This window comes from Rhinolophus ferrumequinum, chromosome 10 (assembly GCF_004115265.2).
Source record: "Rhinolophus ferrumequinum isolate MPI-CBG mRhiFer1 chromosome 10, mRhiFer1_v1.p, whole genome shotgun sequence".
Taxonomy (NCBI): domain Eukaryota; kingdom Metazoa; phylum Chordata; class Mammalia; order Chiroptera; family Rhinolophidae; genus Rhinolophus; species Rhinolophus ferrumequinum.
The window spans coordinates 3,681,677-3,698,403 of NC_046293.1; the positions used below are offsets into that span (position 1 = coordinate 3,681,677).

At 49.3% G+C, this 16,727-nt stretch overlaps 2 protein-coding genes across 3 annotated transcripts in view; one reads left to right on the top strand and one right to left on the bottom strand.

The window, feature by feature from the left end:
• Positions 1–1,525: 1,525 nt before the first annotated feature.
• RIBC2 (RIB43A domain with coiled-coils 2) lies at positions 1,526–15,458 on the bottom strand. Its single transcript, XM_033116151.1, has 7 exons — positions 15,160–15,458; positions 14,272–14,353; positions 11,698–12,042; positions 8,564–8,682; positions 5,401–5,628; positions 2,696–2,862; positions 1,526–1,607 (listed from the first exon to the last, which is right to left on the bottom strand). The coding sequence occupies exons 1-7, from the start codon at positions 15,271–15,273 to the stop codon at positions 1,529–1,531; spliced, it is 1,134 nt and encodes a 377-aa protein (XP_032972042.1). The 5' UTR covers positions 15,274–15,458; the 3' UTR covers positions 1,526–1,528.
• A 127-nt stretch (positions 15,459–15,585) lies between these two features.
• SMC1B (structural maintenance of chromosomes 1B) overlaps positions 15,586–16,727 on the top strand; it is a 59,294-nt gene continuing 58,152 nt past the window's right edge. For both annotated transcript variants that reach the window (XM_033117543.1, XM_033117542.1), the window contains exon 1: positions 15,586–15,722. In XM_033117543.1, coding sequence (XP_032973434.1) covers positions 15,614–15,722 — 109 coding nt within the window. In that variant the 5' untranslated portion in view covers positions 15,586–15,613. The remainder of the gene's footprint in view (positions 15,723–16,727) is intronic.

A 16,727-nucleotide genomic window follows, 5' to 3' on the forward strand; every position in this document is an offset into this window, starting at 1 on the left:
ATCTTTGTTTTTCTGTACATTTCCATCACTCCATAAGAGGTACCTCGGGCCTCTTCGGCATCAATCCCCACCACCCCGTCCCAGGCAAACACGGAGAGAATGGTTTGGCCAATTCTAGCATTTCCCATACATAGAATTGTACTGTCTTTTGGGCCGGGTACAATGTTTCTGATGGTGTTTGATCCGTGCAACAGGGCTGGCTTGTGGCGAGGGTGGTGGGGCTCACTGAAGAGGGGGTGTGGGGAAGAGCCAGGGCTTTGGGCTCAGATTCTCTGGGTTGGAAACCAGCTCCCCCATCCCTAGCTGACTGACCTTCCTCAGGTTGGTGACTTCTCTGCTTCGGCTTCGGCTGTGCAATGAGGATAAATAGCAACCACACTTTTCTAGGCTATTTGGTTTCAGATGTGTCTTTTGTAAGCAACATGTAACTGGAATTTTTAAGAGCCGGTCTATGAAGAGATAGGTAATGAACCAAACACAGCAAAATATTAATTGTAGAATCTAGGTAGTGGGCGTATGGGTTTATACTGTACTGTTCTTTCTGTTTTACTGTATGTTTGAAATTTTTCATAATATAATGTTGGGGGGAAAGTGACGCAAACCAAAGCCCTCTGGAGTGTGTGTACAAGCGTCATGGGCCGTCAGAGGAGAGTAAAGAAGAGGGCCTCACACCTGGACCCTGACTCTGCCTTCCAGGCAGGAGTGAATCACTTCAGCTCTTGTCCTGTCTTCTCTCAGCAGGATGGAGATCACAACATCCAGCAGTGTCATGGGTGTTGCAAGAACCTGTCCAGCACTGCGTTTGGGGCGCCATAAGTTTCATTACTGGGTTCATTCTCCTGCCTGAGAACCACAGGGCGTGTGTTGTGCTCCTGGTCACCAGCAGATGGCGCACTCAAAGCAAGCAAAGGTTTTCAAGGCTGGCTTTCCTTTGGGAATATTTTTTTATTTTTAAGATGTTATTGGGGAAGGGGAACAGTGTGTATTTCCAGGACTTTTTTTTGGGGGGTGGAGAACAGTGTGTTTTTCCCAGGACCCATCAGTTCCAAGTCAAACTGTCTTCAATCTAGTTGTGGAGAGCACAGCTCCCTGGCCTATGTGGGAATCGAACCGGCAACCCTGTTGCTCAGCGCTTGCGTTCTAACCAACTGAGCCATCCAGCCGTCCCGAGAATATTTTTTATAATGATGCAAACTCAGAGTTAAAGCACGTTGTAATGATGTAAACTCAAAGTTAAACCGCGTTGGCCCTATGGTTCCAGGCATAGAAACGTGTTACTGAGAACAGCAGGGCCACGTCTGCTCCATCCCCGTACCCACAGCACTCAGAGCTGCGCTGAACAGACACCGACATTCCTCGTAGAAATACAAGAGACAAGTTTAAAAAATGTTTTTTTTGTCCACAGTGGGAAAATAAAGTTGAAGGGTACTTCTGGAGCAAGGAGTGTACCTTTTTAATAAATGTGACTCTTCAAGGTTATCACATTGTATACATAAATGATTCTGAGAGGAAGAAAGTGCCTTTTTCTTTATCGACTTTTTGTATTAAATTGTGCGAAATAATCTTCAGTGACATGGTTTGTACAGGCTTCCTTCATATGTTTTTTCCTGGTAATGAAACAAGGAGAAAAACAATCAGCAAAATAACTGGCTCCCTAGATAGTGTACGTGTGTGTGCACGTGTGTGTGTGTGTGTGTGTGTGTGAGTAAAGAGCCCACGCAATTTTTTATCAGTGTGTTATCCCAGGATACAGGATACAGTCAGGCTCAGTGAGCTAATGGGGGAAGGAAAGAGTCATTTCATCACTGAAGAGCAGTGAGCGAAACTTGGGGGTATCTCAGAAGTCCACCTCCACAGGTGTGACTGTGAGGGTATTTGCTCTTCCCATTGGATTTCTCTTAAGGCTCCATGTCAGCCCCCAACAGAAGTGACCGACCGACAAAGGACTCACTGGTAACCTGATGTCTCACTGGAGAAAATACCAGTAGGTCCCATCTGAGTTCAAGCCAAGAGCTTGATGGACAGATAGATAAATAAGTAAATAAATAACGTGGATTTTAGTGAAAAGTTTACCTACTGATCTGCATTTGACGTTGTCTGTAGCAACGAGGAAGAGGCTCCAGGCTTATCAGCAGCCCGGGCGCCCCTTCCTCTGCCCGGAGAGCCCTCCCTGCAGGGTCAGCTGGCACCGTCCTCCTCCACCTCCCAGGCCCACTAGCACCCTCCACTGGGCTCCCAGCGCCCTCCCCTGGGCTCTGTATACTCCTTTACCAGTATCTGTGTCTGCGCCACTGGGAGGGGTGTTTACAGGACAGTGGCCCAAAGGAATCTGTCACTGGTCCATGTGAGGACCAGTGGTTTCCAAGCCTCTAATTTCTGGCTTCTTAGTTCTTGTCCCTTCTCCCCTTTCTGTACCGGGAGGTGGTGCCATAGCCTAAACACTGCTGCTATGGCACCTCTGGTGAAATATGCACCAAGGGTCCTGGGCCCTTTGAGTGTGGGAAAGATTTGGGGACGGTGGGCCAGGGGTCCAGGAAAGCGTGGTGCCTGCTCTCTGGGCCCTGCACGGTCAGCACGCCCTTGCCTCCCAGCCTGTTCCCCTGTGGCAGTCCCCCACAGGACCCTAACCTCCCCCACCTTGACCCTAACCTGTCCCAGCCCCCTCTGCCCTGGCCAGATCCCCGGCAGCACTCACTGCAAAAGCTGTTCCTTGGCCAGGTTGAGGTTGCTGCAGTCCAGGGCTCTGCGCAGGTCCCGCTGCTGGCGCTGCTGCTGCCGCTCACACAGCAGAGTGGCACGGGCGCCCTGAATCCTCCGCCGGTCCCAGTCCATGTCTCGCTGGCACTCTTCTTCCTGGAGTCTCTGGAGAGAGGAGAGGTGACTCACCAACACCTGTCCCCAGAGAAGAGCCCCAGGGGGTCCTCTAGGAGATCTGGCCTCTCGGTTTACAGATGGGGAAACTGAGGCTCAGAGAAGGGGGAGGTAGGTGAGCAACGTCATGCAGGAAGTCAGGAGACACCACCCCCCATCATTCCAGGCGGCTCAGCTACGTCCCACACTTGGGAGGCACTGGGACACGACCAGTGGGCAGGCGGCTCCTCCTGCCTGAACACAGGAACCACCTGGTCGCTTCTAGAACATACAGAGGCTGCAGTCCCACCCAGGGACAATGGGTTCACCATCTTGGGGGTGGATTTCTGCATCTCAGCTCAGTCCTCACCGCCTTCCAGACTCTTCTATAAGAACCATGGAGTCCTACCAATAACGCTGCCCTCCCTCGCCTCCCCTTCAAGAGGATCCCACAAGCTGCCACGCTGACACCCCCCCCCCACCCCCGTGGCCGTGGATCCTCAGTCTGAGCTCCTGTCCACACCAACTTGACTCATGCTCTGAGCCCCTTGTTCCCTGGCCTCCCCAGACATGGCGCCAGAAAGTCTGTGGCATCAGCGCCTCCCTCTACTGCGTTACTCTTGTGCAATGACCAGTAAGGTGTTATTTCTACAATCGGAAAAACAAACAGTTCCTGTGACCCCATGTCCCCCACCAGCTACCACCCCGTTTCTCTGCACCCTTCATAGCAAAACGCCTTGAAAGAGTTGTCTGCATTTCTGTCTCCACGTCCTCCTGTTCTCCTGAGCGCTCTCTGGAGCCCATTCAACAGGCATCGTCCCCACCCCTCCCCCAGAGATGCTCCTGACAGAGTCCCCAGGGACCGTCATGGTGCTGGATCAGCATCCAGTCTGCAGCCCAGCAGCGGCGTTTCATCCAGGGGACCCCACTCTCCTGCCCAAACGTTCCCCTCATGTGACCCCCAGGTCACCACCACTGCGTCCCTTCCACCTCTGGCTGCTCCCTCTTAGTCCCCTTCGCTCTTTATAAACAGAGGGAGGAGGGTCCCAGGACTCAGTCCTCAGATCCTTCCTCCTCTGTCTGCACGCACTCCCTGTGTAATCTCATCCAGGCTCACTGCTTTAAATACTGTGTGGCGTTGACTCCATGTTTGTATCTCTAGCCCAGACCTTGTTCTGAGACCCAGATGATTCATCCAGCTGCATACTGGAATTAACTTGGAAGCTGGGATAGGAAACATTACTTGTCCCCAAGTAGTCATTTTTTTCCTTCTCCCTTAACAAAGGAAACCACCAGCACTTCACTGCCTAGAATAAACATTACCTTCCCAGCCTCCTTTACAGTTAGGGACAACTTTGTTTTCCAATAAATGTAAATGGAAGTGTCCCTAGTGTTCTTCCCCATTCCTTGTTCCTGCTTGCTGGAATATGCATGCGATGACTGGAGCTCACACAGCCCGTTTGCACTCAGAGGTGGGAGCCAGGTGCTGAGGATGGTACAACTTCATTCCGGGACCATGGAGCTGCTGTACGAGCCCTGGATTGTTTTCCTAACGATTTAGTCTACATGTGAGGGATAAAGTTCTATTTGTTTAACATGCTATTGGTTATTTGCGGGTTTGGGGCATGTTCAGGAAAGCTGACTCCTAGTAGACAGAGCTGTCTGATGGACACTGCACACTGAACCCCAAGCGCACTTGCAACTTCCACTCCCTCGACCAACCTATTCCTTCCATCTCCGTAAATACCAGCTCCATCCTCTTGTTACTCAGGCCAGAAGGTCTGGGGGAATCCTTACTTCCTGTCTCCCATATGCCGTGGCAACCCTTCAACCAATCCTGTTGGCTCTACCTTCAAAATAGATCCAGAGCCAGACCACGTCTCAGCACCCCCACTGCCAGCACCTTGGACCCAATAAGCGTTAGGTCTCCTGTTGCCCAGGGCCACAGCCCCACCTCCACCAAGGATCTCCCTTCTTCCCCTCACCCCCCACCCCAGGTCACCAACAACACAGTGGCGAGAGGGATCCTGTTCAACGTACGTCAGATCACATCACTCCTCTGCTCCAAACCATCCAATGTCCCCCATCCCAGTCACAGAAAAAGCCAGTCTTCCCCAGTGGCCTGCCAGGACCTCCACCCTCCACTCCCTGGACCTCCTCGGGCCGCCGCCGGTCCGTCACTGGTCTCTGAACAGGTCAAGGTGGCCCTCTCTCAAAACCATTGCCCTTGCAGTTCACCCTGCCTGGTCGTCCTTTCCCCAGACGTTGGCATGGCTTGCTCCCTCCGCTTCTTCAGGTCTTTGTTCCAGGGTCACTTCTCAGTCCCCTGGCAACCCTTGCTCCCCTTTATCCAGCCTTACTTTCCTCCTGAGCACTCACTACCTGAACTATGTCACACACATACAGGATTGGCCCTCGTCATCTCCCCCACTAGAACATAAGCCCCTTGAGGGCAGAGTGTAATAGCAGCTGTAACTAGAGTGGGGGGGAGGTGGCAGGTAGCGCAGAGCGCCACCGCTCACGCGGGCAGCAAGCGGGAGGGGCAGGCACCAGCTTCTCCTGGACTTGCTGCTTCTGAACCAGGCGGATCTGCTCCAGCTGTGCCCGGGCCATGCCTTTCCAACGGTCGGGGACCACGCGGTGGGGCCCGAAGGAGCTGGCTGCCTGCTGCGGGTTCTCGGAGAGCAGGTCGCCACGCAGCAGGTTGGAGATCTCGGCCAGGTTGTCCTCTTGTTCTTGTTTTTTCTCTAGACTTCTCCTTTCCGCTGACTCCGTGACCTACGCAGGCAAGGTAAGACATTAGGGAAGGTGCTCTGAGTGACCCCAGGAAGACTGAGGCACAGGTCGGCAAATCTCACCGGGGGCCCTTGAAGGAAGAGTGCACTACAGGGCACCTGGGACCGAGTGGGGTGGCGGTGGTAGACTTGCCAGGAACGGATGCGGGCGGCCCTGGGGTCCGGCTGCCTGGGCGATGCTGGGCGTGTGGGCGGGGCTGAGGGAATCGCCACCTGGAGGTTGTGTGCAGAGTTCCATGGGTCATAGGACCCATTTGCCAAAGTAAGGAGCTGCCTCCCTGGGTGGGGCTGCCATCTCCCCCTGGCTTGGCCTCACTCACCCCGGGGCAAGTAAATTCCTGCTCAAGTGAGGGTGATAAGTGGAGGGACCGGCCCTGGCTGTGTGACCTGGAGCAAGTCACCTCCCCTCTCTGGGCTGCAGTCATTTCTGTGTCTAATCCACAGGAGGTGGATTAAGAGACATTCACCAGTGTTAACAGTACTCTTCAGTCATGAACAGACAGGACACTCTGCAAATTGCTGGGCACACAGCCGGGCTCATAAAATGGCCAGCTCAACTGCATCAAATAAGCATGTACTTTTCAGCTGGACAGGTACGAGTTCAAATACTGGACTTGCAGCATTTGGAAGTCCAGTGGTTGAATTTGCCAAGGCAAATCAGATTAGTACTTGGGTGTCCCTGGGAAAGTCAGTCGCCCCCACCCCCCAGCCTGTTTCTTTATCAGTGAAATTGGGTTGATTATGCCCCCTCTGGAAGGGCTGTTGAACACAGTGACTAATGAGAGCAGCCAATTGTTGCTAGGATTAAAATAACGGCTCTCGTTGATGAGTCCTGAGAATGTGCCAAACATTCCCAAACGTCACATGCATTACCTAGGCTAATCGCACAACAGCGTCTGGAGCGAGTGTGATCGCCATTACTGCTGGTCACTAAACATGGACAGTGCTCTTTCTGGGCAGGTGGCAGAATCGCCCGTCCCTGCCCTCTTGGAGTTTGGCCGAGGCAATATGAGCAGAAGTGACTGCGACATTTCTGGGAAGACGTGATGGGTGGGAGGAGGGGCCGCATGCCTTCTCTGTTGTGTTGCTACAGTCCTCCCCCTGGAGGCTGTTCCGTCCAGGGCTAGGGCTCCAGAGTGAGGGTGAGGAGGAGCAGAGCCCCTCAGCCAACCGAGATGGACACAGAACATCACAAACACCAACTCTGGGTTTTAAGCCACTGAGATTTGGGAGGCGTTTCTCATTCTAACTGCCATAGGTAGGTGTCATCATTATCCCCATTCTCTGGATGAGAAAACTGAGGTGCTTAAGTGGTTTTTCCAAGGCTACCTCTTCTCTAAGAGTCTGGTCTTGTACCTGAGCAGTTAAGCTCCAGCGCCTGCACACTGCACCCTGGCACCACAATGCCTCTTGACAACGCCTCTCTAATGAAACGCACACTCCTCGCCAAGAACCGGGGGCTCTCACATGTGTCTCCCCTGCTGAACTGGACTGACCTGCTTGGAATTTTCTTTTGAGGACAGTTATCTAGACCCTTGTATTAATGTCCCAGGCTAACTAACACAGCTTATTTCTAGTCAGGAACAGAGCTGCTGGCTTTTCCCAGTGCAGGGGACATTTATGAAGGTGCTACATCCACGTGAAGAGTTACGGGACCTGAAAGTGCCAGCACATTGTAGGTGCTCACTAAAAAGTCTACTGAATGAATGAATGAATGACTAAATTGATTTGGCAAAAAGCATCCCAGTGCCCATCAGGAGGCCTCAGTGAATATCTGCTGAATTGAGTAATGAACGGGGGAATCAATGAATGACTGGATGACCAGCCAATAGTAGACTAAGAATCAAGAGCCCCATTCTGCCATTAATTTGCAAAGGACCTCCCCTGTCTGGGCCTCCTCTGCAAAAGGACCTCCTGCAGCTGGCTGGTCGGTGACCTGGGCTCCAGGTGCCTCCGTGGTCTGCCATTTGGTTACCCCCTCCCCATCTCGGGCAGATGGCCCTCCTTGTTTCCCCCACCACACACAGTTAAAAAGCAACATTTTCTCTGGTCTCTGGTCCAGCCTCTCCAGGATTTCTGACCACATACCCTGATCAGAAGCCCCCAATGTAGCTTGTGTCTCCAATATATTTAGTTCACAATATGGTACTATTAGACCATAAAAATAGCATGTACTTCATAATATGTGCACACGCACGCATGCACAGGAATTAGAAACAATGAGGTTAAAAAGACACATGAGCAGAATTCTGACATCTTCTTCCTGCTCTCCAGTGGACCATCTCACGTGCTCTGCTTTGCAAACCACAGTCCTGGTCAACCAGCTAATCTAGCAATTGAATCCAGGCCAAGCCTCCCCCTTCCCCACCTCCCCTCCAAAATAGAATCGTATGTAAAAAGAAAACCTGGAAAGGGAATCTAGACTTCAGCATGGGCTCAGTGAGGAGGGGAGTGTTCGTGAGGAAGTTGGGTAGAGTTTAGGGAAAAGGGGGCTGTCAGGCAACCCCCAAAGTTTGCACGACTCATTGTCATAATAGTTGCTCTCATCACTGAGTGCCTGTGGACCTGTTGTTGGGGAAGAGGAACTCTGAGAGGTGGTGAAGAGGAATTGAAACACGACCAGGCGTCAAAGCAGTGCTAGCTCACATCCATCCAGGTAGCCGTCACTGCCCTCGTATTATAGAAGAACCTGAGGTTTAGAATCCCCCCCACCCCCGCTAGGTTGCATGGCTAATTTTGTCGGGTTTCACACCCAGATTCAGAGCTCACGAGCAGGGGCTGGGTCTCATCCGTTTCTGTAACCTGGGTAGCCCCCCTTCAGGACCTCATCAGAGACGGAGCTGGGGGCAGGGGGAGCTGGGGCCACCCCGGGGAAGTGGCTGTGTGCTTGTCCCCACTCCAGACAGAGCCCTGCATACCTGGCTCTTGTTGAATTCTTTCACAGTTGCACAGACGGCCTTTCTGGTGGCGCGTTCCAGATTCTGTAAATGTTTGGCTGTTTCATCAAATTGCATCCTTGTTTTCATGTAAAAGTCCTCTGAATAGAAGCAAAACACAATCAAACTTTGTGTGCCCACTCAGAGCTCCCTCCCAGGCGTGTAGAGCGCCCTGAGGCATGTCCAGTCAGGCATCTGCTTCTTATCATGCCCTCGTCCACAGAATGGGGATGCCTCTTAGGAGACTTCAGGGAGTTAATTCAAGTACTAAAGCTCTCAGACCACTGCCGGGCACTGAGTGTCAGCAATCACTAGTGTGGATTGGTAATGTCTGCTGTGGTTCTGGGAAGGGGAGCAAAGGACCCCTTACCATTCCTAAGTTATCAGGAGGCTGTTATATCCTTACAGCAGGCAAGGGATAGTGGGAGCCCAGAAAAAGGGGAGCTCTGCCATGGGAACCAGATGGGGCTCCCCAGAGGAGAGGGTGTCAGAAAATAGATACTCATGCAGTGGCAGAAGGACTTTGCCAACGAGGAAGAGGAAGAGAAGGGGTCAAAAGTGAAGCGTCCAAACAGAAAAACATAAAGATTTGGAGTCAGACAGAGTGGCTCCTACCCCAGCCCAGACACTTCCTAGCTCTGTTAACCTGGGCTACTTATTACTCAACCTTTCTGAGCCTCCAGCCCTCACCTGAGGCAGGACAACCCTACTTTGCAGGGTTGTTAGTTTTTTTAAAAAAATCATTAATCAGAAGGTTCTTCATATGATGTTTGTGCCTGTGGGTCTTTTCAATATCTCCCAAAATAAAGACAAAACTTCATTGGTGAATTTCTGGCCTCGGCTCACCTTCAGCTTTACCTCTCACCTTTCATTTGCTTGTCCATTCATTTAACATAGAGCTATCGAGAGCCTTATGTGGGCTGCACACTCTGCTGGGAACATACTAGTATGTAGTGATGAGTAAAACAAAGGGCTTTCCAGCCTTCCTGGAGCTTACCGTCCAGGAGATGAGATAGATAATAAACAAACGAACTCTGAAGTAGGCATATTACTACAAATTGTGACCATGCTATATAGGGGGAGGCTCCTAAGAGAGAAAATGTTGGGAACACCTGACTTTAGGTAGTCGGACTGTGGAGAGTAAGTAAGAAAGAGCTTCTCTAGGAGGAAGTGACATTGAAGCTCAATCCTGAAGGACATAGGAAGTTGGATGGAGAGTAGGTGCAAAGGTTCTGAAGTGGGGAAGAATTTGTCAGGATCAAGGAGTGAAAGAAAGCTGGAATGGCTGGAACACAGTGAATGAGGCAGTGGGGGTGTAAGGTGATATTGGAGGGTTGAGCCGTGGCCCCAGTGTACAGGCCTTGTAGGCTATGGGCAGATTTTGCACTTTATTCCATAGGTAATGGGAAGCCATTAGAGGGTTTAAGGCTGGGATGGAGAGAGTGGGGGTGACATTGTTCAACTTGACATTGTTTTAAAAAAACACTCTGACTGCTAAATTGAGAATGGACCAGAGAGGGGCAAGAAAGAAAGTGGAAGACAATTAGAAATCCCTTGGTGTGATCCATCCAGGTGAAAAAGGCTGTGGCTTGCGCCGCAGTGGTGATGGTAGGGATGGGAGAAGTGGATAGTCCAAAACATAGAAAGGAGGTAGAGAGACAGGAGTTGAGGGTGCCCTGGAGACGAGAGGGGGTAGAGGAGGACCCCCCAGTTTCTGGCTTGACTAAGAGCAGGAGGTGTCATTGACTGAGGGGAGGAAGACGGAGGGAGGAGCCGATCCGGTGAGAAATGCAGGGTTAATTTCCATGATGTTGTGGGATTATCTGGTGAAATGTCCAGGAGGCAGTTCAAGGACCAAATCCAAGGCGGAGACAAAGGCTCTCAACCAGAGATGGAAAAGTGGAGCACCTGAGAGATACGTGAGATTTTTAAAGGCCTGTGAGTGATTATTTCAACAAATATTTATCTATGTGCCAGGAACTAAGGATAGAGCAGTGACTAAAACAGACAAATCTCCTGCCTTCGTGGAGGTTAGGAGATGATACTGGGGAGAGGGCTGATAAACACATAACCATATAGTATGTCAGTGATCAGGGCTAGGGAGAAAAACAAAGCAAGCAAAAAGATAGGGAATGTGGGTGTGGGGGAGGGGACAGGGTGGCAATTTATAATACTGGTCAGGGGAGGCCTCACTGGTAAGATGATATCTTAGCAAAGGCCTGAAAAAGCTGAGGGGCAAGCCATGCAGGTAGCTGGGGATTTCAGGCAGAACAACCCATAGGTGCAAAGGCCCTGAGGCAGAAGTGAGCGTGACACACTTTATTCCTCTGGGAATAAAGAGGAAGCCAATGTGGCAAGGATGGGATGGGCGAAGGGCGGGCAGCATAGCCGGAGGTAAGGTCAGACTGAAGGCCTTGTTGCTCCTTGACATAAATTTGGTTTTTACCGAGTGAAATGAGACGCTATTGGAAGGTTCTGAGCAAAGGCTCGAGCTTAACTTTAGTAGGATCATTCTGGCTGCTGGGTTGAGAAGAGACTGTAGGGGGGCCAGCGACAGAAGCAGGGAGACCAGAGAGAGGCTACTGCAATAACCCAGCTGAGGGACGTTGACAGCTTAGTCCAGAGTGGTAATAGCAGAGGTGGTGAAAGCTACTTGAAATCTGAGATGACCTGCTGCTGGACCGGATGTGGCATTTGAGAGAACGGAAAGAGTCGAGATGACTTGAGGTTGGGGGCTGGGCAACTAGAAGAATGGAGTTCCCATTGACGGAGGACGAAGGTCAGGTGTGGCGATGATGAGAGTATCTTACTGGACTCGTATTGACATAGGCTGGACCCATGTATTTCCCCCGTCTTCCCAGCCGACGAAGCACATTAGATTCTGCGTCACTCAGGGCTCTAGCCCTCACTGGAACCCGGACAGAGCGCAAGCGCAGAAAATGTTTCCCGCATGACTGACGTGTGAGGGTTAAATCCTGGAGCACAGGTTCTGATGTCTCTCTCCCCATGGGGACAAAGCAGAACATTAGTAGGACTCAAGAAAGAAAACAAAACAAAAACGGGAGTTGATTTGTTGAAGAAAGTATTGGAACCAATATGTCTTTCTGTTTCATTACCTGCACGTTTTTGGTCGGCTCTGGCATCCTTCCATTCCCTTTGCTGTTGCAAAAACCATTCTCTGTTTTGTTCTTCCTGGAATTTCTTCCTCTCATGGAAGTTTAAATCCTCTCCCATGAATCTCTGCATTCCCGACACGGTATTCTGAACGTCTTTATCTGACTGCCAGGCTAGAAGGTCTTTCTTAAGGGATAGCGGGTCAGAAAGGTCAAATTCTCGGCGAGTTTCTGGCTTCTGACAGCTCTGTTGAAAGTCATTAATAGCTTTGCAGAGATTTTTCCTGTCTCTTCTTTCCCGACCTTCTAATATGCATGTGATTTTGTCATTTTGCCTCATTTCAGCAGCTAGAAGAGACATAGCGTATTTATAAGCTTAAGATTCAGAGGGAAAAATAAATTTGAATCCACTTTAAAACATAATTTTAGTGGTTCTAGAAGACGTACAACACTCCAAAAAGGTAGCATAACCATTAAAGTTATTAGAATCCTGAACATACAAAGAGCACCTATAAATCAATTAAAAAAAGAAAACAAACAACACAACCAACAAATAGGCAAAGGATAGGAACAGGCAAATCACTATAAAGAAACCTAAATGATCAATAAACTTTTCAAAAGATGATCAACCTTACAAGATGGTTAGAAATATCCAATGAATTGGCAAAATATTTAAAATGCTAATAATACCATGTATTCGGATGTGGGGAAACGAAATTTCTCATTCACTGTTTGTGGGAGTGTAACTTGGTACACTTGTAACTTTGGAAAACAATTTGCCAATATCCCATAATACTGAAAACATGTATATCTTATGGCCTAATAATTCGACTTCTAGGTATCTCTCACTCATGTGCACAGGGACATACGGCATGGATAGTCGCTGCAGCATTGTTTGCAATTATAAGAAAACTGGAAAAATCTAAGTTTAATCTAATGGATAAAGAAATTGTAGTTAATTCATGTAACAAAATATCATAAACCAATTAAAATGAATGTTCTATATGTAGATCATAGATTAATTTTTAAAAAACCGACAATATTAAATTGCTTAAAAGTTGCAAAAGGATCCATTCACTATGACACCATTTATGTAAAATTTTAAAACACACAAAAAACAATTTTAGATTGTCATGGATACATACATAAACAGTACAAGTACAAAAAACATGCATGGGAAGATACACACCTCTGAGAAGGGAGGAAGAGGAAAATGATGAAGTAGGGTATATACATATATATTCTCAAAAAGCATTCTTAATATATGATATCTAAAAGCCAATTTGGCAAAATGCTAACATCTAATCTAGTGGGGACATATATGTCTGTCACATCATTTTTGTTAGTTTGAATTATTTTTAAACTAAAAATAAAAAAGGTAAAACATTTAGAAAATATAGAATGGTATAAAGAAGAAAATAAACTTCACTCATAATTTCATCATTTCAACATTACCAGTGTTAACATTTTGGCATATTTCCTTTCTGTCTTTTTCTAAGCATATCTTTTATATATTTTTAAACTTAATTGATAATCCATTATATATACAATTTTGTGTCTTGCTTTTTTCTATTTTTTAAAAAATTTTATTGGGGGAGGGGAACAGGAATTTATTGGGGAATAGTGTGTACTTCCAGGACTTTTTCCAAGTCAAGTTGTTGTCCTTTCAGTCTTAGTTGTGGAGGGCACAGCTCAGTTGCGGTTGTTAGTTGCAGGGGGCGGAGCCCTTGCAGGACTGGAGGAATTGAACCTGCAACCTTGTGTTTGAGAGCCCACTGGCCCATGTGGGAATCTAACCCACAGCCTTCAGGAGTTAGGAGCATGGAACTCTAACTGTCTGAGCCATCGGGCCAGCCCTCTATTTTTTTTTTTAAACAGGAGAAAATAACCAAATTTAGTATGTATGTACATCTGGGGGTTCCATAAGGTGGGGCCTCCTGCTTTTCACTATTTTAAAAATCCTTATAGTGCTTTAAAAAAATAAGCTGAAATTAGTGCACATCATGTAGGAAAATGAATTCTATTTGAAAATTTTATCTCAGAGCTAAACACTATTATTTGAACCATATCTAGTTCTGAGTCAGCTCAGGGGTGTGAACTGGGAGTGTGTGTGTCATCTAGTGTACAGAGCAGTTCGTGACAGAAGGTCTTGAAATTTTTGACAGAGAATGTATATGTATAAGGTTTTTCCATATCCAGTTTTTTGGTTTTTTTCTTTTTGGAAACATACATTTATCCTTAAAATATATTTCTTACAACTCACGTTGAATTCAATAGCTGCTTTTAAAAGAGGAAGCATTGGCTCATTAAGTTAATTGAGCACAAGGAATTATGACATTTTAAAAGAAGCAAGAGAGTGAAAAGGACAAGTTTTTTATACAGAGGGTGCCAAAAAAATGTATATACATTTAAAGAAAGGAAAAAAACTGTATTAAAATTGTAATACTCAATATATACCGATAAGAAAAGATGAATACAAGTCATTTGTAAACATGCTTTTGGCAACCCCGTTATAGGAAGAAATGTGGCCTGGCACACAGCCTTAAACTGCTAGATAGGGATTTAAGAAACGCTCACCAAAGGTTTCATTTCTGGCTTTTTCAGTTGTTTCTTTTATCTTCTGGTCACAAACCTGAACATCCCAGGCTTCTGTATCTCCCTGGAATGGAAAATAAGGGGAGAAGAGTTAGAGCCAAATAATTTCATTCCGTTATTAACAATCCTACTTATCTTTTTATCCTTGCCCCACTGTCAACGAGTTGTCTTAGGTACACATCAGGTCTTTTCACACTTAAATGCCTTTGCTTATACTTGGTTCTTCAGCCTGTCCTCTTAACTTTCCTCAGATCTTCCCTTCCCCTTATCTAACTTAACTCATCATCAGAACATTGTATAGGTAACACCTCCGCTGGGAAGCCCTCTCAGATTTCCTCTTCCAGCCCTAATCTGGGCTCTTCTCCCTTACAGCACCAATTCCACCATGGAATTTTAATGTCTGCCTCCTCACTGCAAAGTCAAGCACTGCTTAATCCTCATCTCCTGGGCCCAGTCCAGGCTTGCCACAAAATAGGAACTCCACTGGCCTTTGTCAAATGAATGGACTGGAAGGAACCCCTGGCATTGTAGAAAATCTGGCTCAGAGAGAGAACCCTATTCTAGTTTCTCTTTGGCCACTAACTCCAGGCAAACGCCCCCCCCCCCCCTTTAGGGCTCAATTTGCCTGCCTGGCAAGTGAGAGAGAGTATTTGTTATTCGTTAAGTCTCTCTCATTCTCAGCAAAGTCAGTGTATCTAACTATAATAGTTTTCCCCGGAAAACCCTGGAACCATTTGCAGCTGTGCTTGGATCCAACGTTTCATTCGAAGGGTTTATCTCCTTTTCTCTCCAGCCGCCCCCTGTCTCGCCCCCCACCCGCGCCTCCACATTTCCTCCTGGCCCCTTTCCCTAACGGGCCGAGGATCTCACCCCGATGATCCTGTTCCTGGCGTTGAATATCCGTTTCTGCCTGCACAGCTCCCCAACTCTCCTCTTGGCCAGGCCGGAGTACTGCCCCAGGTCCTTGGGCTGCACTACCTCCATGACTGGGAATCGCCAAGAAATTCCAGGACGATTTAAAACATGCGAGATAAAAAGGAAAGACAACAAAAATAAGACAAGCTGTAGCCCAAGCGAGGCTGGCTCCCTAGTAGGGTGGGCCGGTGGGATAGGAGCCTGCTGCCCAGCCTTTCACTCCGGTCGTCTCCAACCGCACCGAGCTTGCGAAGACCCGGTTTCCTGGGAAATGTAAACAAGCCGGTTGCTAAGCAACGGCGCTGCGCTCGCCGTGTGCTCGCTCTCCTCTCGCGAGATTCTATGAGGCCCTTCCCGCGCTTTTCCCGCCTTCGTGTGAGGACGCGGCTGAGGCGAGGAGGGCGCAGCCATGGGTCACTTGGAGCTACTGGTCGTGGAGAACTTTAAGTCGTGGCGGGGCCGCCAGGTCATTGGCCCCTTCAGGAGATTCACGTGCATCATCGGCCCCAACGGCTCTGGTAACTGGGACCCAGAACACCTCGGCCCGCCCCAGGCGTCCGTGAGGGGACGTCAGGGCGACCACACGGCCCGGACTCGGGCACCTGCTGCCTGCGGGCCTCGGCCTCCTCCCGCCGGACCCTCGCCGTTTGCCCTGGCCTGACCCTCGGACAACACCCCGACCTAACCTTCAGGCAACACCCCGACCTGACCCTCGGGCGACAACCTCCGGCTCCCCGAACAGCGGCCCGTGCGGGGGGCGGGGCGGGCGACCCTCGACCTCCACCCCGGGCCGAATGCGGGCCTGGGGAGCCGACCCTCGCCCGTAACCCTCGCCCGTAACCCTCCGGGGAGGGGCGACGCTCGCCCCCACTCCCCTCCCCCGGGGTCTGCCCGGGCCTCTCCTTTGTTCTCGTCCCTCCCGCCGGTGGGTTTCCTGTGTCCTCGGCCCTAGTCACTTCTCTCCATCCCCTTCCCTTTCTCAGTCAAAGTTGAAACGGGAGCGAGATCTGGAGGAAGTAATTGGTTCCAAGGAGCCTCAACTACCCTTTGGATCCAAGGAACCTTCTACACATGATACGTGCGCAGGAATATTGTGATAATGACGGTGTTCACTGAGCGCTACCGAATTCCTGGCACCGCTCTTTTTGTTTGACCCCCACAAAGGCGTATTACCCCATTTTATTTGTGGAAACTGAGGTTGGGAGGGGCCCGATGACGTCCCAAGGTTTCCCAGCAAGTGGCGGAGCCTGGACTTCAGTCCAGGCCTGGCCAGACTCCCCTCCGCACTGTGACGGCAAACTTGGGGTGACGACCCGAGCAGGTGGGCAGGGCCTAAAATGATGGTTGGCGTGCGAGTTTTCCCAGCTCTGGTCTTTCTTCTGGCTCCCGCAGCCCCGTTTGCTTCCTTAGTTCAGAAACCATATTTGAATGGAAAGACACCTATGATTACCTCAGTACTAGTTTGATGGTAAGAATAGGACAGTTAAAGGTGTGCTTTCCTACACCAATCTGGAGAGTAGTTA